This window comes from Blennius ocellaris (genome assembly GCF_963422515.1).
Source record: "Blennius ocellaris genome assembly, chromosome: 18".
In the NCBI taxonomy this organism is placed as follows: Eukaryota; Metazoa; Chordata; class Actinopteri; order Blenniiformes; family Blenniidae; genus Blennius; species Blennius ocellaris.
In genome coordinates, this window is record NC_137667.1 from 25,678,908 (window position 1) to 25,703,911 (window position 25,004).

A 25,004-nucleotide genomic window follows, 5' to 3' on the forward strand; every position below is an offset into this window, starting at 1 on the left:
CGCTGATTAATTCCAGATCTCTCACAAATAAGTCATTTATTTTGAATGACTTTTTTACAACACATGACCTGGATTTCCGCCTGCTGACAGAGACCTGGTTGAAACCAGGTGATAACAGCGCCTTCTCCAAGCTCCCCCCCCCCCCCCCGGCTGTTCCTTCTTTAGCACCCCGCGAGCTGCTGGTCGTGGCGGCGGTCTTGCTGAAATATTTAAGGAGAGCTTCAGATGCCAAATGATAACTGCTAATAATTATTCCAGCTTCGAACTGCAACTGTTTGTGATCGACTTTGCCTTCCCCGTGTTGTGTGCCACAGTCTATCACCCTCCCAAATATAATAAGGACTTTATTCAAGAGTTCTCCGAGTTCTTGTCTGATTCAATCTCAAAATTTGATAATTTATTGATCTGTGGAGACTTTAATATTCATGTTTGTTGTGCAGCAAATCAACAAGCTAATGAGTTTAAAGGTCTCCTGGACTCCTTTGGTCTCACTCAGTCTGTAAATGCACCAACACATGAGCACGGGCACACCCTTGACCTTGTCATCTCTCATGGGCTTTCAGTTTCCCTCAGAGAAATAGTGGACACTGCGATCTCAGTGTGAAACCTGGACCTGATGGATGAAGAGCTGAGATCCTGGCAGGAATAGAAGACAGACAAACACGAAGCTCTTCCTCAACAGCTCTCAGTCTCTCTTTTCTTTTAGTTTTTATAGCAGTCAGGCTTGAAAAGCTCACCTCACACAGGTATGTTGTGGAAAATAGGAGCAATCTCAAAATTGCTTTGTTTGCCAGAATGGGGTACGCCTTGGCAGTAGCCAACCAAAAACTGTTCAAAGGCAGATCAAAGCTTAGCTTTAAACCACCATTTTGTCTCAGTTCAGTTAGTTCCTCCTGCTCCTGTAAAGTCATGTCCTTTCCAACTGATACTGAGCTGTATGGGTCCCTGACCCAGTCAAGGGTCTCAGTTGAGGTTGAAGAGAAATAAAATGACATCCTCTACTCAAGAGTTTTCAAATGTTTAACCTCACACAATGCAGCAGTGTTGAACGTCAGCTTGCACTTTCTTGGTGAGTGGGAACATGTCAAGGTTGCCATTTTCCACATGTTGTTGCCAGAGGTGCACCTTTGAACGGAATCCATTTATTTTATCTGTACTTGTAAGCATGTTTTCATTTCGCCTTGTGTGTTCAGATATATTTCATGTATGATGAAATATATCTGCCAGGTATGCCAGCTTTGCACACCACTCATCACTTGTAAGCAGCATTGTGTAATCGGACTTCTCATTTGTCAGAAACGTTTTAAGTTCCTCTCGCAGCTCGTACACCCAGGCGAGCACTTTGCCACGCGACAACCATCGGACCCACTAATGTCAGTGGATTCATCAAGTTGCAATGCAAATTTATCACTGATACAGATCTTTTTTCAAAACCACACTTTCAATGTCTGCAGACAGATCATCAATACATCTGGAAATTGTGTTATCTGAGAGAGGAACTTTGGCTATTTCTTTAGCTGCTTCAGGTCCTAGCATCTCATTCACAATGGCTTTGCAGGCAGGTAGTATTAATGTCTCTGCCACAGTGTGGGATTTTTTTGTTTTAGCAACAAGTTCAGCAATGTGGTAGCTAGCTTTAAGGGCTCTCTCATTACCTTTGTGGTTTTTCTCATGAAAGTTGCCTGTTTCTCTGTGTGTTCACGCAGGCGAAGAGAATGGTCCACATTCTTGTTTTGAAGCGACGGATGTTTTGTTTGGAGATGGCGTTTAAGTTTACTTGGGACCATACAGCTGTTGGAGAACTTTTCACCACACACCAGGCACAATGGTAACGGTGTAGTTGCAACCCCGGTGAAAGTAAATCCAAATGAAAGATAGCTTTCGTCGTATTGCCTTGCGCCAGAGGCTTTGCTCGAGCTTGCCATCTTTGCTTTTTTTTAACTCCACTCATACTGGGGCCGTCATCTGGCTCAGTTGAAGGCCCGGGCTAATTTTGTCCAAGGTCCAAATCGGAGTGAGCATTCTTCCTTTTCAAAAACCTCTCCATCACTGTCGCTGATACAAGATGGGAGCAGCCGCAGGTGGTGGTGATTAACGAGACTGACGTCGGTCAAGTTTCGATTTCACCGGCAAACTTCTGCGCTGCCATCTATTGGCTGGCCGCTGTCGGCTGTGAGAGCACTGTGTTTTTTAGGAAAAAATGTGAAATTGGATAATTTCCCACGGCACATCTGACTCTCACGGAACACCAGTGTGCCGCGGCACAGTGGTTGAAAAACACTGCTATAGAATACAAAAAGTTCAAACATATAACTGAACAGCAATGCAGATCGATAAGAACGTTCTACTCTTTTCACTATTGACTTCCAAATTATACTAACGAGCTTACTATGTCTATTAGAGCTATAACCAGAACTATTTATGAGGAATTATTGTAACACTTCCAAAAAAATCAAGTAAAGTAGGGCTGTGCACACATGTTGCAACTAATATAGAATAGCCTTCATATTAGTTTTAGCCATAGGGTGTCATTGTTAGTGCCGCTTGTGTCATATATTCACAACATGTAAAGAGGTGGGTACGATCTCACCATTGTCCAATCAGTTGGCTGTTGTACCTTTTTCCAGGACATAAGTTTTGGCTTTGTCGGGATCTTTGAAGCTCATCCTCGTTCCATCTTTCAGAGTGATCCTGAGGTCCGTGGGGTACGAGAGGTGCTAACTAGTCTCCAGACTTTGCTCACTCCACAGCGCGATGACCCCGATCATAGACCGGTGACGTCATAACTCCTGGAGCATGTCGACGATGAACCGGGCCAGCCTCTTTCCGCTCTCTCAACCCTCTCTCATTCTGACTGCTCGGATGTTACATAGACGTGACCTTGCTTCTAAAGCCCCAGGACAGGTTTAGTCCATTACAGTTCGGGTGTCCACCGCGAGAATTTGTGATTTTCCGGAAACAACCCCTCCAAAGGTGGCCGCTTTTCCACTACCCCTCTGTCGGGGTACCCGGGACTATGGAACGGGTCTGAGTTTGAGGAGCCATCTGCTGATTGGTCAGTGATTTACTGCACGCCCTCAATATTTTTATATGTCGGCTGTATGAATCCTCTGTTGTTAGCTATTCAGCTTTGCACTGATTGTTTTGGTTTTTTTCTTCGCTGTGCAACTTTCGTGTTGGTCACGAAAGAGTGGACGTGAGGCAGGGGGAGACCGGGGCTCGGAAGCAGGTGCTACGAGGAGCACCGGGGTCTGTCTTTACATCGCATCCGCACTTTCTGCTCAAACACTGGAGCAGCCAGTCTGGTGATCAGCGCTGCTGGATGTGACCGGTCAGTGGCACCTGGGTGTGTTCCGACAGCGCCCCCTGGACACGGGGGCTGCTCCGAGTCCCAGGATCTCTCTTTGCATCGCAATCGCATTCGGCGGCACTGACCACGGGAGTAGTGGAGAGCCGCTGGATGTGGCTACCTTGGCTTCTGTGTTTGGGTGGACCCGCAGTGCGGGTAGGACTTGGGTGATTGGGGTGGTTGCCGTGTTCAGGCGCTGTGCACCGGTTCACCTCTGTGCACACCGGGCGCGCTCGGTTGCAAGGCGAGTCACCAGAGTGTTCGCTCTCTCAGGACCAACACAGATGTTGCAGCTGCAGCCCTGTGGCTGCAAAAAGTAAAAGTTAGCTAAACAACTAGTGCAAAGCAGTGGATGTAAACAACAACGGAGGATTCATAAGGTCCAGATTTACTGCCTGGCTGAGATTACTTTTGTAACGTCACATATCTGTGGAGCTCTAAGCCCCGCCTACTTTTTAACCTACTTTCTGCAGTGTAAACACGCACCAGATTTGGCTCCAGTTACGCTTTGCCTGACTGCTCCGTAACGCTCTGTTCCGTCCCTGCACTTTTTGTGCGGTGGAAACCCGCCATAAGTCCTCAGCTTTATCTTCACCTCCTGTTCCAGCGAAGTCATTGTGTCCGACTGCTGGCTGGCCGCTGTCTCCAGCTGAGCGACGCATCCTTCTAGTGCTGCACTCCGGACCTCGGATAGCTCATTACCCTTCTTAAACTCGCTCTGCAGTGGCTCAATTTGAGTGCGCAGTTCCATACTCTGTGCTTCTGCCTTCTGGTCGATCTTGTTGATCAATTCGTCTCTCAAATCACGTATGGCTTGTATAATTGAAGCTTGATCAGAGGCGGACTTAGTGTTACTCAGGGTTGAGTTAGCCTGGGACCTATCGTTACCATTAACTTGTCTGCTGGTGGCCCTGCATTTGTCAGGCATTGCGGCGTTCTAGCTTTTTAAACTCAGTCAGTTTATATGGCTATGTCAGTCGACTGGTGGCTTTGGAAAGTACAGGAGCCGTATTAAAGCGGTTATGAGATTGAGCAAAAGCCTCTTTTTACAAGTTTCTGATGTTAAGCTCTGCTACCTTCCGTCTTCCCTAACACGGTGCAGCACCGGAAGTCTGATTTCAAAGTCATGCCCACTTTAATTATTAATGAATAAAGATCAAATTTATTCAAATTAATAATTGTTAAAAAAGACATTATTTGTAGTAATTTATTAACGTTAAATAATGAATCAATTACTTTTGTAATTGTTCATGAGTAAATGACAGTTTCCTTCAATTAATAATTTCAATGTTTCATAAATTACTTCCAGCGATTTATTACTTTCAGTCATCTAGTACTTAGGGTAATTTACTGTTTATGACCAAACCTAAATCCCAACAGTACCAAATTAGGATTTTTGTTTAAATGTGACCAACCAGAACACATCAATCCTGTGCTCTGAATGCACTGGAGTACTGCAGGGACTTGCTTCTGGTACAAACACAGCCAGTTTGAAATATGAGGACAACCCCTTTCTGCCACCTGTGCCACAATTGACCCCTCCCCAATATGTATAATGTTTAAAGTGGAGTTATCTCCTGAAGACGGGAGCTTTCCTCACTGCAGGATGGACTGGAGCGCAGACCAAACACAGACCCAGTCACAATACAACATAGACACCATCAAATCCCTGACCTGGACACATTGTAGAAATCAGCTGGGGATCTGTGAAGTACAGATATCCACACAGGGGCTTTCTGCTCTGAAAAGAAATGATGATTCCTTCTTATGTAACACAGCCACATGTGGAATTTAACCTTAGTTTCATCAAAGTTAAACCATGTTCATGTTTATTCTTCTTTGTTTCTCTCCTCTCTTCTAGTCCGCACCGCCCTCATAGCCATCATCGGATTCATGCCAACAAAAGGAGAGGGGGCAATCGGATCGCTTGATTATACTCCAGAGGAGAGGAGGACCCTGGCCATAAAGTGAGATTTATTTGATGAAAATATTTTCCTGCTGCTCAGCGTTATCAGTATCTCCACTTGTCCTTTAAAGGTCTTGAGCTCACGCTCCATGACTGATTTAATCACTTAGTATTAGTGGCGTTACAACCTCATGGTTGTATTAAAAAAATAACAAGTTTGAATGTGAATGGGTTTCATCTTGGTTTATTACATACACTGAGATATGAACCTTCCACTATATTGACGCTGCAGGAGCAGCTGGTTGCTCTGCTTCACCCACTGAGTGGTTAGCGTGGCGGTTAGCATTGTGGGTAGAATGGTGGTTCGCATGGTGGATTGCACTAGCTGACAAGCATGGACTCACATCTGCCTTCAAAGTGTGAATTCTCCATCTCTGGGTGACAGCACACGGCCTACCTTTCCACTGTCTCGATATTGGTACACCTCAATACTCTTAAAGTTTAGCATAGCTGCTCCATGATTTGCTAATGACAGGATGAAGACGTCATAGGAAGTTAGTAGAGTTCACTTTCTCATGTCGTCCTCTCAGGTCAAAATGAAGGAAGGATGATGCAACATGATGCCTTGTCTGATCATCCCAGCTAAGTTTTCACGTGTTCCCACTTTAATATCCTGATAGCAGCATTGTTTGTTAGGTTTTATGGTAGTTTTGTAGATGAGACAAAAACATTGAGCTGCCATTAGGGATGGGGCCGATCCGATCCAGTACCGGTATCGGATTCTGATATCAACGTGGATGGAAAATTTCCGATCCAACCTGTGGAGATTTCTGATTCATGAAGACTCGTCTGCTTTACTGTTGCTGAAATGACTCCACAAGTGTTTTCCTGCCGCTGCTCTGTTCGCTGTCTGCAAACTGTGGACTGGATTTCCTGTAGGGAGGCGAGTCTCAATGAGGCGCAGATTAATGAGTCAGGAAATGAATGGTGAACTTCCTGTGCTATGGCCTTTACCATTTCTGGGACTCCAGTCAAAGCAGAAGACATATCTCTGCCCCTATTCCTTCGTGGGGTTACAAGGAAAATAAAACCCAGAAACGAAAAATTCTTTCATTTGGTACAAAGGGCAAAACCAGTGTATTAAATACACAAAACCTAAGTATTAATATATCTTCTCTTGCACATTTACGATTAAATTATAATTGTCACAAAAGTGAATATTTAAATTTGGAATACACACTCTTGCCATAGTCAATAGTTGGGACGGAGCTGATCCGATCCAGTATCCGTATCGGGTTCCGACACCACCACAATTCACGGATCAGCACTGAGAGCAGCATCAAAACAATGACAAGCTTCAGACCTCTGTGAAGCTGCATCCGACTTCACACAAAACTCCCTGAAAATAGTCCCAATCATTTCCGCTACGTTAGAGCTGGAAAGATTGCTCTTTGTGCTGCGTGCTCCTTCTTCTTAGCATTCTGGACATTCAGGGCCTTTACCTCCTCCATCAATCCAATCATCCATGAAAGTTTTCAACTGTAGCCTGAAAGCAGTCATCCAGATCTTTTTTTTGGGGGGGACCCCATTGTGGCACACACTTCTGTACTGTTTTTCGTTTACCGGGGGCTCTTGATGAGGGGATAAATTGTTACGTCTGAAAGCCGGTGTGTGGAGTGTCTCGAACCCAAAAGCAGACCAGGAGGCAGAACAGGTGCAATTGGCAGAGATTTTATTGCGAACCAGGACCTGGGAGACGAGGTAGCGGAGACTCCGGGATGCAGAGTACGCAGGCGGAAGGATGGCAGCAGGGAGGTGCGCTGCACCACGAGGAGGAGTGCTGAGGGCACACGAGGAGCGCAGCAGGGAGAGCTGCACGGCGAGGAGGCTGGCTGAGGACGCTTCAAGAGGGAAGCCGTGGAGTGCCATCACACATGTTACTCGTACAAGAGACAATCTTCTGGCACCGGACCCGCCTCACTGCAGGGCTTAAGAGCTGGGAGCAATCAATTAGTTGATTACCTGCAGGAGTCTCACAAAAAACTGCCGCAGGTGTAACAAGTGCTCCTCAGGTGAGGCACTGGCCACCAAGATGTCATCCAGATATACGAATAGAAAGGGCAAGTGTTAAGTAAATTTGTACATTATATGAATTATTTGTTCTTAATATAAAGAGAATTAATACTTTGTAAGTTATCGTTGATTCATGCATGTTTGTGTTGAACACTGCTCACGACTGCAAGGTTACGAGCTGCGCTCACAAGAAGATATTTTGACTGTTATTACTCTGACATGTCTTCAAGCTATCTGGCCGCCGGGCCGGAGGAACATCTTATCTTAGGGCATTCCTACCTTCTCAGCTCACATAGAAGCGTACTTACACACACACACACACACACACACACACACACACACACACACACACACACACACACACACACACACACACACACACACACACTTCCACTCCTCATTGATGAGATTTGCTGCTGATTTTTCTTATTTTCTGCTATTGTTCTGTCAATTATCAACACCTTTTGTTTTTGCTTTTGTTATCATTATTGTGATTAATTTGGTTTTTGCTCTGTTGTTGCTCAGGCTGGTTTAATCTCATGGCAGTTGGAAAATATCTGGATCACTGTGATTACTGTATTATAATGAAAAAAAAAAAAAGAAATACATGTAGCACTAACAAGGGTATTGTATGTATCTCCCCACCAAGTCTATCTCTGTCTCTCCTCTCCTCTCCTCTCCTCTCCTCTATCCTCTCACCCCAACCGGTCAGCAGAATGCCGCCACCTCTGAGTCTGGCTTCTACAAAGGTTTCTCCCTGTTGGGGGGAGTTTTTTCTTTCCACAGTCGCAAACAAACTTGCTGCTCATGTGGATATGTTGGGCTTTTCTATTTTCTTTATAAAAGCACATTGGAATGACTTCCGGTTAGCGAGTTGATGGCGTAGACGTGTTGTGCGAGTGCTCCCATGAATATCTAACTTTTTAAACCACCTAGCCCTCAAACTTTTAAGACAAACGGAATTCCCTCTTCCTTTTCTTTCTTTTCTCTTTTTGTTTCGCCAAAACAAGTCCCGCTACCTCTGAAATGACTGCGAAAAGCGGCAAGTCCAGCAGAAAAGAAGAAGCTAGCGCTAGCTTAACACTAGCAGCCATCACCGAGCTGCTTGAGGAACATCGTGCAGCGTTAGCCACCGAGTTCAAGACATCATTCAGTCAGCTCGACTCGAAACTTGACCAAACGCGGCTTGCAGTGGAGGACCATGGCCAACGTGTCTCGTCCCTCGAACTTGCTACAGAAGACCTCAGTCAAAGAGTCGTCGACCTTGAAGGCATTTGCTCGACTCTACGCAATGATAATGCTAGGCTAAAGGCTAAAGTTAACGATTTGGAGAGCCGAAGCAGGAGGCAGAACATACGAATCCTGGGTCTACCGGAGTCCATTGAAAGTGGATCTCCTACCGAGTTCTTCTCGAAGCTGCTGTGCGAGGTATTTGGGAATAACACACTGCCCTCACCACCAGAAATCGACAGAGCCCATCGCTCTCTAGCATCCAAGCCGGCCCCTGGACAGCGACCACGGCCAGTAATCCTCCGCCTACACCGGTACCAGACGAAGGATCTTCTCATCAGAGAGGCACGGCGGAGAGGGAAACTTGAATATCACGGCCAGCCGGTTCGCGTTGTGGAGGACTACAGCCCCGAAGTTCTCAGTCAGCGATCAGAATACTTTGGAGTAATGGCAGAACTTTACAAACTGGGTCTGAAGCCCGCTCTCCTCTACCCCGCCCGGCTCCGTCTTACGCTGTCCGGTGGGGCCAGAAAGTGGATCAGCTCCGTGGACGAGGCGCAGAAATACATCGAGACCCCCCGCAAGTCTCCGAAGTCGCCATAATAGCACGGTTTAACAACTCACTACTGTTCGCGACCCTGCCACTCTGCAGGTTCAGCGCCATTTTAGTTGGTGTGGTTTGTTTACATTACATAGGTGGGCATGTTCACTCATCTGGTTAGTACGTGAGTATCTATTCCCCGCTCCCCTTTGCGGACAACTATCACCGATAATTTTTTATTTACTTTTTTCTTTTTTTCTTTCTCTCTTTTTCTTTTCTTCAAATTTGCGAAAAAAATCTTGTGCTGTTTGGACAATCTGCATTGACATTGTGCTTGAAGCTTGATTTGTTTTGACTCTGCCATAACGTGCACCTTCTGAGAGTATCATAAGTTCTACCACTTTGCCTGCTGGCTCTGTAATAATTTTGATTGACAATTTGAATACTACATTATTTGGGCCAGGAATTTGTATCTGCTTTATCTTTCTGTAATTATATTTCAGAGCTCAAATCAGGGTGTCAAAGTCCTATTTTGGAAAGGGAATCCCTTCTTTTACTAACTTACTTTTTACTATTCCTCTTAAGTATACACGTTGGTTTTGAGGTTCTAAGTCCATAAATGTTCACAATATAGGAGCAATAGTTAGTTTAGTGCTAGTTAGGAAGATGTGTTGTTGTATAATGTTGGTTCTGAAGAGCTTGCTGCTTTTTTTTTTAGCAGCTGTCTTGGTCGGGGAGGGCGGGGTGGGGAGATATGTCATTGCCAGAAACGTTTCAATTATTCTTTTGAAATTAATACTTTACACTAGTTCTATATATTTCTTTTGTCCTGTCGTGTTTCTCCCCAGCACAGAAGAGAGGACAGATCTCTTTTGAAGGGAAGCAGCAGCGAACATTAAGTCACAGTTCCACAAACCTTGAGATTGGATTAACACAGTAATTTATTACAAAAGACAGAAATACTGGCCTTCCAAAGATTTGTCTTATACTTAGCCGATAAACGCGAAGGAAAACAGCCGAGGATGAAACAGGTCAGATCAGTACGAGTAGGAATGGACAGAGAGAGTGAGCCAGCAGGACCTTCCACTAGATAAAACACGTGCTCCGGTAAATCCCCTCTTCCCATTGGCCACCGCTAGAAGGCGGCGTAAGCAACGTGCTCTCCTATTGGCGGACCTTCACACAGACTGAACAAACTACGCTACCCATGATGCATTTCAGTATTCTTCCACCATCTACAGCTCAATAACAAAACAGTCCGACGCCATTTTAACAGTTTGAATAAGTCCATGCGGGAAGCGTCACAGTTCGGAGGTCAAAGAAAACGTCATAACTCTAACACTTTTCAGTTTTTTGTCCAGGTCACTGTGCTCACACCATAACTTTTCATGTCAAATGCTATGAGTAGACATTTGAAGCTGGCGAGCTGGAATGTTAAGGGCTTAAATCACCCTGTTAAAAGAAGAAAGGTCTTTTCACATCTAAAACAACTTAAAACAGAAATAGCCTTTCTACAAGAAACCCATATTCGCAGTTCAGACAATAACCGTCTACTTTCAAGATGGTCGGGACAGGGATTCCATTCCTCATTTCAAGCCAAAGCCCGAGGAGTTTCAATCCTTATCAGTCAAGATGTATCATTTGAACTGCATAGTGTGATCTCTGATAAATTTGGTCGATATGTGATTATCTCCGGTAAATTATACAATACACCAGTCGTACTTGTAAATGTTTACGCCCCTAATATAGATGACGTAGTCTTTTTTGAACGATTGTTCTCCCTGCTCCCAGATCTTAATACATATTCTCTCATACTTGGTGGCGACTTTAACTGTTGGCTTGACCCGGTTTTGGACCGATCCTCTACGAACCCCAGCACAGCGAGTAGGTCAGCCCGTTTTATTCAGGCTTTTCTTTCTGACTTTGGTGTCTGCGATGTGTGGCGCTCTCTGCATCCATGCGACAGAGAATACTCCTTTTTCTCACATGTTCATCACACATACTCGAGGATCGACTATTTTTTCATTGATAATAAATTGATTCCCCTGGTTCACTCCTGTGCCTATCAGAGCATTGTCATCTCTGACCATGCTCCTATTGCCCTAACCATGTCCCTTCCTGACCTGCCACAAAGAGGCAGACAGTGGCGATTTAATTCAACTTTGCTGTCTGATGATAATTTTGTTAAATTCATGGAAAAGGAAATAGCTTTTTTTCTTACTACTAATCTGTCTCCGGACATATCCAGTCTAATTGTTTGGGATTCCCTCAAGGCTTATATCCGGGGACAGATTATATCTTACACTGCGCAAGTGAGGCGAGAGTCCTATAAGGAGCGCTCAGACCATGCCCACCAAATTAAAGAGATCGATAAACAATACGCTCAGACAAAGTCTCCAGATCTATACAAAAAGCGGCTGGAACTTAAGACCAGATTTGACCTCCTTACCACTCATTCAATAGAACAATCACTCTTAAAAAGTAAAACCATGTTTTATATATATGGAGACAAATCAGACAAATTATTAGCTAACCAACTTAAAGGCTCCCAGGCTAAACAAAATATCTCAGAAATCCGGTTACCAAGCGGCCATGTAACTACAGATCACTTACAAATTAATGATGCATTCAGGGACTTCTATACCCAGCTATACACCTCGGAATCTCAGACTGATTGCGATGATATTTCTGATTTTCTAAACGGTCTTGGTATTCCCAGTCTCTCACCGGACCTAAGGAAGAAATTAGAGGAACCTATATCCCAGGCAGAAATAGCACTAGCCATTTCCTCAATGCAGTCTGGTAAGTGTCCAGGCCCTGACGGCTTCCCGGCAGAATTTTAAAAGAAATTCTCCTTGCTGCTTTCCCCATCACTATGTTCAGTTCTCTCAGAATCCTGCAGACAAGGCTCCCTCCCTTCTTCATTTTCTGAGGCCTGTATTACTCTCATTGCTAAAAAAGGTAAAGACCCGATGGAATGCGCCTCGTACAGGCCTATCTCCCTCCTAAACACAGATGCTAAAGTTTTAGCCAAGGTCCTGGCCCATAGATTGGAGAATGTCCTCCCTACAATCATATCCAAAGACCAAACAGGCTTTGTTAAAGGCAGGCAGTCCTACTTCAACATAAGACGACTGCTTAACATTATTTACTCTGCCTCTGAAGATGTCCCTGAATGCATTGTTTCCCTTGATGCGGAGAAAGCATTCGATCGCGTTGAATGGATCTACCTTACTGTGCTGAGTAAATTTGGCTTTGGTCCAAATTTTACTTCATGGATTAAACTATTATATTTGCATCCCACAGCCTCAATTCGCACCAACTCTCAACGGTCAGGACCCTTTAGTTTGCATCGTGGAACCCGTCAGGGGTGTCCCCTCAGTCCCATGCTTTTCAACATGGTTATTGAACCACTTGCCATAGCACTTCGCTCTTGTAAGGATGTATCTGGTGTCTGGAGAGGTCACATTGAGCATAAAGTTTCACTTTATGCGGACGACCTGCTGCTCTTCATTTCCTATCCAGCAGCTTCATTGCCCCCTGTTCTGTCGCTGCTTAGTCAGTTCGGTAAACTTTCAGGCTACAAATTAAATCTCAGTAAAAGTGAGCTTTTTCCCATCAATAATGAAGCATGTGCCTTAGACCTCAGCAGTTTTCCTTTTAAAATTGAGAACAACAAATTTTCCTATTTAGGCATATCTGTGACAAGGAAGCATAAAGATCTTTTCCAGGAGAACCTTATCACATTGTTAAATCAAACTAAACAAATCCTAACACAATGGTCGCCCCTGTCGATGTCGCTTGTGGGCCGTATCAATTCAATCAAAATGACCATTCTACCTAAATTTCTGTACCTCTTCCAGGCCTTACCACTCTTTATCCCCGGATCCTTTTTTCAACTTCTTGACTCAGTTATTTCCTCATATTTATGGCAGGGTAAGCGACCACGTTTGAACAGGATTCATCTTCAAAAGACCAAGGCGACGGGGGGTCTGGCCCTTCCAAATTTTCGCTTCTATTACTGGGCTGCTAATTTACGCTGCCTTGCATTCTGGTCCTCCTGTTATGGCCAGCCTGACTGTCCTGACTGGGTGGCGATGGAGTTACAGTCAAATAACAATTTGTCAATTCTTGCACTCCTTGGATCCTCACTTCCACTTCCCCCACTTAGATCAATCGGAAATCCAGTGGTTAAACACTCTCTAAAAATCTGGGCCCAATTTAGGAAGTATTTTGGTCTTCATAGCTTCTCCCTGCTAAGCCCCATTGCATCAAACCATCTTTTCAAACCATCCTGTCAGGACTCAGTCTTTCAAGAATGGCACAGGAAGGGGATTGTACGTTTCAAGGATCTGTTTATGGATAACTATTTGGCATCATTTGAGCAGCTTAGTAGAAAATTCAGCCTCCCAAAGTCAAATTTCTTCAGGTATCTTCAGGCAAGACATTTTCTTCTCTCCCAGGCGACCAGATCTATAACAGCACCGGATTTGACCATCGTTGACACTGTCCTCTCTATAGACCCACTTAAAAAGAGGCTAATTTCGGCTCTTTATGGCAAGCTACTAGATTTTAGGAGTGCCCCCACAGAGAAGCTCAAAACAGCATGGGAGGAGGACTTGGGTTTTCCTTTACCAGAGGATACTTGGCTTTCCATTCTTAAACTGGTTAATTCAACCTCCCTCTGTGCACGTCAATGTTTAATTCAGTTTAAGGTGGTACATAGGGCTCATATTTCAAAAGCAAAACTGTCCTCCATGTACCCGGATATTAGTCCATACTGTGTCAAATGCAAACATGCGGAAGCTTCTCTTATTCACATGTACTGGTCCTGCTCAGGCCTTGAGAAATATTGGAGGGAGGTTTTTCATACACTTTCTCGGGTGTTAAACATCAAACTGGAACCAAACCCATTGACTGCTCTGTTCGGGGTCCTTTTTTTTTTTTTTTTTTCTTTTAAAACATTTCTTTCTTTTCTTTTTTTGTCTTTGTTTTTATATATCCTATTTGTGCATGATGTGATTGATATACACCCACGTCTATCTCATGTCTCTGTAATGACTATTCAGCACTGCACATTTGTTACAATGAGAAAATGTTAATAAAAAGATTTTGAATTGAAAAGCACATTGGAATGACTGTAATATATTTAAAAATGTCTTTTATTAATAAAAAAAAAGATATGGATTGATCAGAAGCTGCTTTATTTATTGTTTATTTGAAAACTATTATTATTATATAACTACTACAGAACAGCCTCAGAATTGAGATTTGATGTTTTGTATATAAAAAAAACTATATACGATATACAGTGTATAAAGCTTAATTTGTAGTATTTATAATATATTTATTTTATGAACAGCCATATACAATAAACATATTGATATAGGCGACTTTATGTGTTCAGCTATATGTGTGTATGTGTGTAAGTGGTCTGTAAGACTTTATTTTTTAATGTGTGAACCTGGTGATTCATGTAAACATCCAGTGGAGACAAACAGGGAAATAATATGTCAGCCTTGTTCACTGTGTTCTTTTCAAAAGCACAATGTTCAGTACGAGCAAAGTTTTCAACTGACTTTACACCACCAGTCAAACTAAGAGTAAGCAGACGGGTAAAAAAAAACAAAAAAAAAAACGCGACCGGAGTGGAGGCAGTGACCGACGAGACACGAGGCGTTTTCAGCTCTGTCTTGTCAAATGCACCGCGTACTTTACGGAACAACTTCACCAAGTAACTTTAAATATCATACAAACTGAAATGGAGTTGAGCTAGAGTCAAGCCAAGCATAGAGAGTTCAGTCACTGTGTGTGTGTGCGAGACAGTGGAGCAGAGCTGCTGCAGATGTGTGTGTGTCAAGAGGGGTGGGCTCTGTGTGTGACTGGCCAATCACAGACCGTGAAGACAGTCAGTTACCAAATGAGGATTTTCCTTCAGCACGAACACAGATATTGATGAGTTTTACTCATATCGTGCTTGTACTCATCAAAAACCCTTTATCCTTACCAGCTGACCCCAAACTGAAACATTACAAATAAGTTGTCTAAAGGTTTTTATTCTCATTGATGGCTTTTTATTTTTCATTTTGTCTTACTTTTTTTTAACCAAGTCCCCTGTCTGGGATTTGTCTATCTGGGAATCGGCTATCTGGGGAAAAAAACACTGTCGTCAAACTGGGAATTGTCTATCTGGGATGACACCCAACAGGCTTGAGTATCATTGAAGGCATATGGTAGAAAATGGAGGTAGAACTCATGGCAGAATTCAAAGCTTTTTTCTCTCTAACGGTGAAGCCAAAATGGCAGACATCATAGAAAAATTCAAGTTAATATAATGTAACAGTAATTTGGCACAGTAACAAAGTCTGTTGAGTCAATTGAGCTGATGTTGGGGGGGGTTACGGATCAGTAGCTAATGAGCTGGTTCCTGCTAGGCTAGTTAGCTTAGCAGATTAGCATGTTGGATAAGACATTGTCTCATTGTTTTTATCTTATCACATACTAATCATTATAATGGTTTATGGTCAATGGGGAAATTCGCTGGAGAAGTCTGCATTTTAGATTTATTACCATGAGCCAGTCAATCAGTAATGCAGTGGTCAAATCCAGCAAATCCAACATCCTATGAGGGTTTGTAAAAACCTTCCAGTCGAATGCTTCATAACACTTATTTCTTTTTCCTTTTGCATTTCACAGCACTTTGAACCAGGAGGCCTCAATAAATATGTTGAAATAATGCTCTGGTAAAATTCAGTGTAATTAAATGTGAACAAAAAAATAAATAAATTCAATACCAAATATAGGGAATGTGAAATATGTTTTACCAACATTTCTGTGCAGTAGTAGTTTGACTGCTGCCCTCTCATTGCCAAACAGAAACACAAAACTTTGTGATTAAAGTTCTGCAGTATTTATTAATCACTGAAACTGCATATTAACTGGTAGCTTCCATGTGCTGCAGCTCAATGTGTTATACTCAGTAATTGCAGCCGTTCGGTTCATCCTTCTTCTAAAATCAGCTGGAATAGCTTCCACCTTTTTAAAGTAGCCTGGTCTGAAGGCCAAGCATCTGTAGAGCTTTCCATCAGGTCATTTCTTCTGTTATTCAACCGGAGATTGAAACCAATAAAGTGGACCTGATATTCCTCCTCTGTTCTTTGGCAGGTCCCAGGACTTCTGCTGCGAGACATGCGGCTGCTCCATGCACACCGCCCTTATGGCCCTCACCCCTAATAGCAACCCCAGCGCTGAAGACCACCAGGCCAAAGAACTGGCTCAGCAAATCAACTTCAAGGTACACTCACTGTCTGCTGTGTGAGTCGAAGGGTTCAGTAAGCTGTTTAACCGTGAAGAGTTTGTTTACGGTCACTGCCTCGCTCTGCAGCATCCAAAAGATGGACACTTATTTCAATTTTTACATGATTCTACAAATGCTATGTAATTCAGCGGACTACACTGTGAGATATTAAATATGACTGCAGTCACAACCAGGGTACAGCCACTGTTTCTTCTCATAGCATCATCACTGTCCGCAGACACCACATTGAACCAAATCAATTCACTTTGAGGAGTTCAACTACCTTCTACTGGTCTTTCCCCACACAGCTTTCCCATTCTAAATACGATATCAGTGAAATATTCTTATTTTCATGCAGAATTATTTCATATCTCTTCTTGACGCCCAGTGGTACACCAAGCTGTGGATGAAATGACGTGTGATGAAATGATTTGTGTGTGTTTTTACATCACAGAGCTTCAGTCAGCAGTTTGGGTCAGCTGAAGTTAAGGCAAGCTCAGAGATCACTGGAGGCTCCTTTTACTGCATGTCGTATCTAAAAATCAGCTTCAAGTTCATCTTCATTTAGATGATCTGTGTAATTATTACAAAATGTGTTCAAGGTTTTATATTATGAAAAATTAAACTTTCTACGGCTTTTCCAACAGTGATACGTATCTTGATAGCCTGTGTATGAGACCCCAGAAGTGAAGAACATCTGTCATCTCCCAGACCTGCTTTCTCCACTCTTTAACGATGCGTCCTCATCGTTAGGTGAATCAGAGATTTTCTCTTCATGACCTCATGTGGTGAAATAACCACTCCCTCTGGTGGTGGATACTCTCTTTGACCTTCACACAAGTAGATGAGTGCTCTACTCTAATATTACACATGGCCATTTTCTTCTCCATGCAAACTCTACCGGAAAACGGACATGGAGTAGATGTGGACAGCCCATTGGCAATTTCATTTCATTTTATTAAGATCCCCATGAGCTTCGGAAATCTCAGTCGCTATTCTTCCTGGGGTCTCATCAAATTCCTTAAATGCATTTTCTACATTTTTCTTTCACTCACGCGCGCACACACACACACACACACACACACACACACACACACACACACACACACACACACACACACACACACACACACACACACACACACACACACACACACACACACACACACACACACACACACACACACACACACACACACACACACACACACACACACACACACACACACACACACACACACACACACACACCTCGCTCCAGCACCGGATCCTCGCTCACTGACACCTGCAGGTGATTTACTAATCGATTCTTGTGTCATCGGTGCACCTCCTCCCGGTGCAGCGTGCCTCCCTGCTGCGGTCCTCTCACCAGGTTTTACAATAGAAATAAACTGTTACTAATTGCACCTGCTATGCCTCCTGGTCTGCTTCTGGGTTTCACAACATTACACACCGGCTCCCAGCCGTAACAGAATCTTCTGGCCCAAAAATGAACCCAGCAGACCTCATCTCGGTGGGAGAAGCCCTCTCCTCCCAGGGAGCATTACTCGGTTGGCATGAACATCTGCTGCAGGAGCTCGCTGCCTCCATCCAGGACATTCACCAGCGGCTGGTCCAGCAGACTTCTACCGCCGCTTCTGCGTCAAATTCCCGCGCCACTCACTCCCCAAGGTACCTGGACAACTCTTGTCCCGGCAAGGAGCCCTTTGTTTCCCCCACCGGAACCATACGCCGGGAACTGGGCTCCTGTCATCAGTTCCTGCTGAAGTGCTGCCTCGTCTTCGACTTCTAGCCTTCCAAGTTTCCCTCTGATCGGGCCAAGATAGCCAACACCACCAACCTCCTGCAAGGGAAGGCAGCTCGGCGGGTGACGACACTGAAACCACAACTCCCCGGATATTCAGACTTGGGTCCACTTTACCGAGGAGCTTAAGGAGGCGTTTGATCAACCGGTAAAGAAAAGGGAGGCAGCACGGCAGCTTCTCTCCTTCTCCCAGAGCACCATGTCAGCAGCCCAAGGGTCTCTCGGAGAGACTCAAGGACCAACTGGCTACCCGGGATGAACTCTCCTCCCTTGATGAGCTCATTTCCCTCTATCCGCTTGGACAGATGGTGAAAAAATGAGGTATATAAATAATGAATAAAAATGCAGCCCTGTGGATATATGCAGGGCCGCCCCTGGCCAAATGGGGGCCCTAAGCAGGATTTTTTTGGGGGGGCCCCCTTCCAATAACATAATAATAATAATAATGATAATAATAATAATAATAATAAATTACAATTACTAACGAATCAAATGAACAGCCTCTATCAACAGTGGAACAAGAACTTTGTAGATCAACAGTGGAACAATAACTTTACAGATGCACATGTCTGAAAACACTTTGTGACATAAGTCTTTTCTTTTTTATTTAAACAACATACCCACCACGAGCCTCTTCTTGTTTGGACTTTTTCTTTCTTTTGCTAGCTCCTGAATTGTATTGACGTTTGGAAGCTCTCTCTCTCTCTCTCTCTCTCTCTCTACCCCCCCCCTCCCCCGGGCTGACTTGGTGGCGGTGCTCTACGCCCCTCTCGGCAAAATGCACGCGCATCCTTTGCGCATTTGCAGAGAATGATTGTACTTTATTGAGGGAAATTCAATTCACTTGCGCAAAATGGGGCCCCCCATGGATCGCGGGGCCCTACGCACAGCGCGTGTTCGGCGTGTAGGGAGGGGCGGGCCTGGATATATGTGCTGTTTTTCAATGTTTTGTGCGTGCGTGCGTGCGTGCGTGCGTGCGTGCTAAGGATGAGCGAGTACACCACTATCTGAATCTGTTCAACTATCGAAATGATCTGTATCCCACAGGAGTATGGATTCAGATTCATACAACATCTCACAAAAAATGTGAACATACAATTAACAAAATTGTATGTTTTAAAAAAAAATTTAATAAAAAAAAAAAAAAAAATATATATATATATATATATATATATATATATATATATATATATATATATATATATATATATATATATATATATATGCAGCGATGGAGGGTCAGTGTGAGTGGGTGTATTGATCTCGAACAGACGACAGAGGGAGGCAGGCGTCTGGTTCGGGGCGGTGTCCGTGACGACCACTCGGGGAATGCGCAGGTGCGCGGAGGGAGAGCACAATGACTCGATGCGACCACCAGGTGGACGTAAGGAGAAATTGTGATGACCCATGCAGCCACTCGAGGCCTTTGACTCACTATTTCTAGGGAAGCGGCGGTGGCTCGGCGACCAGGTAAACAACATGGCCGTCGTGCGTAGGTGCGGGGGACGCTTGGAGCAAGTGGTCTCACCGGGGCCGAACCATTACTGCTACGCCGGAGTTTACCTGGATGTTGAGACATGCAGCCAAACTCTGGTGGCGATATGGATGTATCACGGCAGCACAAGTTAGCAGTTCGGATGCTAAATGTGACTATGTGGCGAGCTTATCTCAAATCAATTAACCCACGTGACGGCGGGATACGCTTTGCATCTGGTTCCCAGGATCCACAAAATGAAAAAAAGGAAAAGAGAAAAAGGATAGTCCAACAGTGTGTTCTGGGCACCAGCTGGCTGAACCGTGGTTTGGTTCTTGTGACTCACTTTGAGACGTCCTCTCTGCTTGGAGACCAGTTTGAGAAGCAGAGGGCAGTTGGTTGCAAGCTGGGTTTGACCAAGTTGCATTTCGGACACCTGCAGTGTCCGGGTCGGGTTCGACCAATGATGGACTTTTCCAACTGGGGGCTTGTGGCCCTGTCCTCGCCACCATGCTGTTTTATTACATTGTTCTTGTAGCCTGTTCTCTTTGGGAGAACTGCTTGAAGGAGAGCATGGATTCCAGGCCTAACAAGGTGGTTGCTCCTCTTCTCTGGAATGATCTACCACACACACTCTGCATGCTATTGGATGATTTCAAAAATCAACTGAAGACACTTTTTTAGGGAGGCTTTCTAGCTACCCTTTGTATGTACCCTTTTGTACATTCTACTGGCATTGTACTGTACTTGCATGTTACTGTGTTCTTGGTTTTTTTTTTTATTGTAAAATGTGAAGCACTTTGTGACCCTGAAAAGCGCTATAGAAATAATTTTTACTTAATTGTAAAATGATCGACAACAATCAAAATGTATTCAAAACCTCTCTTGCTCTCCTCCCAGTGAAGGTAGTAGATAGACACAAGCTCTAGAGGGGAATTTGTTGTAATGCTCCCCATGGGTGCTCTGACGTGTGAGGCAGGCTTCTTGTCACGTAAGCCTCAACATCCTGTTTCATGTATGGCCAGTAAAATCTGTCTCTGACCAGGGTTAGGACTTTTTCCATTCCCACATGACATTGTGGATGAGTTTCAGGGCCATTGGCCGATAACATTCTGGTAAGACCAGTTGAGACCTTTGACTTGTCTTCCTGTAGAGCAGGGACCTTTTTAGTGCAGTTTATCCCAGTGATACAGAAGTTTTCTTCATGGCCCACTCACTTTGTTCCTCATGTCACGGGTTAGTGTGTCAGTTGTCTCCTTCAGTTTAACAACTTGGCTGATAGTTGGACCATCCCGCTGGGACTTCACAAGCTCGTCATAGCTTATGGTAGGAAGTGGGCTTTGTACATGAGACGCCAGCCTATTCTGTGAAATATCCAAGGCAGCAACATAAGCAACTTCTTTCAACTTAGCCACTTTGCTTCCATCCCAGAGTCTGAATGGTGTCTGGAGAGCTCTTTGGTGCATGCGTCAACAAATGTGTTAATACCCAATGGTAGCCTAAACCAGCGGTCTCCAACCCCCAGGCCGTGGATCGGTACTGGTCCATGGGCCATCTGGTACCGGGCCGCACACGAAGCATAAATACCATATATTATTTATGTTTTATTTATTATCCGAGTCTGAACAATGAGGAGACAGAAGAATGATGTACAAGTAAGTAGAAAGACATACAAGTAAACAGTGGATTCACATTTATTATTATATTTACCAAATACCACAGTTTTTCTGTTTGTCGTATCATTTTATTTTGTAGTATTTATCCACGGCACCTTAAAGACCGGTCCGTGATAATATTGTCTGACATTAAACCGGTCTGCTGAGCAAAAAAAGGTTGGGGACTGCTGGCCTAGACAATGTGTCAGCGTATATATTTGCTCTGCCTGGTCTTTATCTGATTTCAAAGCGGAAGTCGGCAAGTTCACCCACCCATCTATGACCAACAGTGTTTACTTTGGCTGTACTCATCACATATGTCAACGGCTTGTTATCCGTGTACACTGTAAAGTGTGGTGCAGAAAAAATATAGTCTCAACTTTTCACAGACTGCCCACTTAAAGCTAGAAATTCAAGTTTCCCTAAATGTAGGTGATAACGCCGTTCTGTAGGTGTTAGTGTTCTGGACCCTCATTCTGGACCTACTTTTACCATATCGACCCTCACAGACCCTGAGGTCCTCCAGCACTGGCCTTTTAATTGCCTCTCGAGCGAGAACCAAGACACATGGGGAGGCTGCTTTTAGCTCCTACGGCCCCTGTTTGTGGAACAGCCTGCCGGGTAACCTCAGGGCTGCAGTCCATTGAGGTTAGAAAAACTCACCTTTTTAATCAGGCTTTTAACTGATTTTTATATATGTGTATGTTTTTATATACACTGCTCAAAAAAATAAAGGGAACACAATGCAACTCCAAGTCAATCACATTTCTGTGAAATCAAACTGTCCACTTAGGAAGCAACAATGATTGACAATCAATTTCACCTGCTGTTGTGCAAATGGAATAGACAATGGGTGGAAATTATAGGCAATTAGCAAGACACCCCCAATAAAGGAGTGGTTCTGCAGGTGGTGACCACAGACCACTTCTCAGATCCTATGCTTTCTGGCTGATGTTTTGTTCACTTTTGAATGCTGGTTCACCCTAGTGGTGGCATGAGACGGAGTCTACAACCTACACAAGTGGCTCAGGTGGTGCAGCTCATCCAGGATGGCACATCAATCCGAGTTGTGGCAAGAAGGTTTGCTGTGTCTGTCAGCGTAGTGTCCAGAGCATGGAGGCATTACCAGGAGACAGGCCAGTACATCAGGAGACGTGGAGGAGGCCACAGGAGGGCAACAACCCAGCAGCAGGACCGCTACCTCCACCTTTGTGTAAGGAGGACCAAGAGGAGCACTGCCAGAGCCCTGCAAAATGACCTCCAGTAGGCCACAAATGTGCATGTGTCTGCTCAAACGGACAGAAACAGACTCCATGAGGGTAATATGAGGACCTGACGTCCACAGGTGGTGGTTGTGCTTACAGCCCAACACCGAGCAGAACGTTTGGCATTTGCCAGAGAACACCAAGATTGGCAAATTTGCCACTGGCGCCCTGTGTTCTTCGCAGATGAAAGCAGGTTCACACTGAGCACATGTGACAGAGGTGACAGAGTCTGGAGATGCCGTGGAGAACGTTCTGCTGCCTGCAACATCCTCCAGCATTTGTGAATACAGGCAAGAAGCACAGGGTGTCTTCCTCTCTCTAACGACCAATCACAGCTTTCAGCAGACTACATTATACATAGCAACAGTGTCAACCACACCTCCTCACTAAGATAAATGTTGCTGTCAACTCCTTGCTGAGAGTGACTCTTAAACACTTCCTGAGTCACTTTTAAGCTAAGAATAACTTGCTAAGATAGGAATTCCCTGAGACACTTCATGAATACGGGCACAGGTGTGCTGCCTCACCTCTCTGCCCAAAAAGGACACTGGTGTGACAGACAGATGAGACACATGCAGGACTGCAGAGTCAGCATGTGAGTTTGAGGTTTTTATTTATTTAAATAAAAGAATTATGGTTTTGGGAACTCCTGACTCCATGCTTCTGTGGGGGAATCCATGGTGATGTGCTCTACTGCCACACTGGCTTCCTATCAGACCCACAGAGCGTGGAAGAGTGCTCCTGGAGCAATGTCCCCAGAGAAGATGGCGGAGGAGGCGTTCACTCAGCTGCTCACGGACTTCACCCGGTTACAGCAGGAGCAAGCTACTCATGATCAGCAGCTGATGGAGGCTCTCCTAATGCAGAAAGGAAAGCAATCCAACCTCGAGTCACTGCTGTCATGGGGGGGGGGGCTGCCCTTGCGCTGTGTCAGGTTTAGGCTACAGACATTTATTAAATCTGCAAGAAAGAAGAAGACAACACGAATGAGCTTTGGTTACTCGCGAGGAGAATGGCCTAGGAGCATGTTCAGACTACACCTCCTACCCACTCTGAGCTTCAGACCATTCTCCTGCGTTTTTATTTCATTAAACAAAGGGGAGGGTTTACAGGATACACATCATAGTAACAAAACATTCTGTGAGTTTTAACAGTTTATCAACTATGAATACAATCAAAGGACATCCCGCGCATGGGACGTCGAGATGGCAGCTGTGTGGAAGACGCGGCTCATCTTGTTTATCAGCCTCGGTCAGGTTGACCTGCTCAGAACATATGATTAGTGAGCAGTGCCTGAGAGGCGCTGCTAAGAGAGAATACAGCGAAATAAGATAGAACTTGAATATGAATATAATTAAGCACGAATATGGCAACTATATATAAAATTACTCTGACATATTCCCCCTGTTTGTCATATCTTATGCTTAATTTCTCACACCACTTGTAACCAACCACTTCAATATTGATTTTCAGTTGCAAGATCATTTTCGCAAGAACACAAACATTTACACTCAGGTTTCTAATGTTTTACTGTTACTCGTAATCTTCAGGGTCTGAAAAAAAAGGTCGGGCTGGATGGAAAGTCATCATCCTCGCTAATTTCAGAGTCATGGTCAGCACCCCCCAACAACGGATAAGCCCGCGCCAAGTCCTGTTTCATGGGAGAGATAGCAGTATTGATTAGGCGGATGAGAAGGGCGCGGATACATGGAATACAGCAGCAGCCACACAGGGTGAGGATGGCGGTGAAGATTGCCAAGGAGATCAAAACAGACATTACTAGAGCTTTGTATCTCCCAAACATATCAACCCAACCATCCCACATAGATGTGTCAACGCCAGAGTGATCTTTCATCTTTTTATTCAAAGTACGAAGACCCTCCACGGCGCGTGTGAGCGTTCCATCTGCTGCTGTGTTGTTCGGAATAAAGGTACAACATTTGTCACCAAACATCGAACACACACCCCCCTTCTCCGCCAACAACATATCAACTGCTATACACGTCTGGAAAGCCGTCGTCGATGTTGCTGAAAGCTGCGCATGAACTGCTGAAAAACCCACTTCTGTCCAATTCCCCAAACGCTGAACATTATAGTGAATGTAGTTTATTCTGTCAACATTTTTAAGGAGTGATAGGAAAAATCATGTAAACATCAGTCTGCAACAATTTCTCAGAGATTTGAGTTACATGCAGGGGATGGACTTCTACTGGAATGATTAAAGTTACCAGCGCACATAATCCTTGAGCTGGCTTAGGAAGGCCATCATAGATTTTGTTTGGGCCACACCACCACCACACGTCTGCTCGTGCTCATGGTGTGAATTTGGCTGGAGCTTGAACTGTTTCAAGGCACCAGGAGTTGTTTAGGCTTCCAAGGAAATGTTTAGGGTTTGTGCTCGTGATGTTTA

At 44.4% G+C, this 25,004-nt stretch overlaps 1 protein-coding gene across 3 annotated transcripts in view; it reads left to right on the plus strand.

Annotated features, from left to right (window-relative positions):
- The window catches only part of ube2j1 (ubiquitin-conjugating enzyme E2, J1), a 90,174-nt gene that overhangs the window by 38,145 nt on the left and 27,025 nt on the right, over positions 1 to 25,004 (plus strand). For all 3 annotated transcript variants that reach the window (XM_080514603.1, XM_080514604.1, XM_080514605.1), the window contains exons 5-6: positions 5,211 to 5,316; positions 16,264 to 16,393. In XM_080514603.1, the coding sequence (XP_080370729.1) occupies positions 5,211 to 5,316; positions 16,264 to 16,393 (236 nt within the window). The remainder of the gene's footprint in view (positions 1 to 5,210; positions 5,317 to 16,263; positions 16,394 to 25,004) is intronic.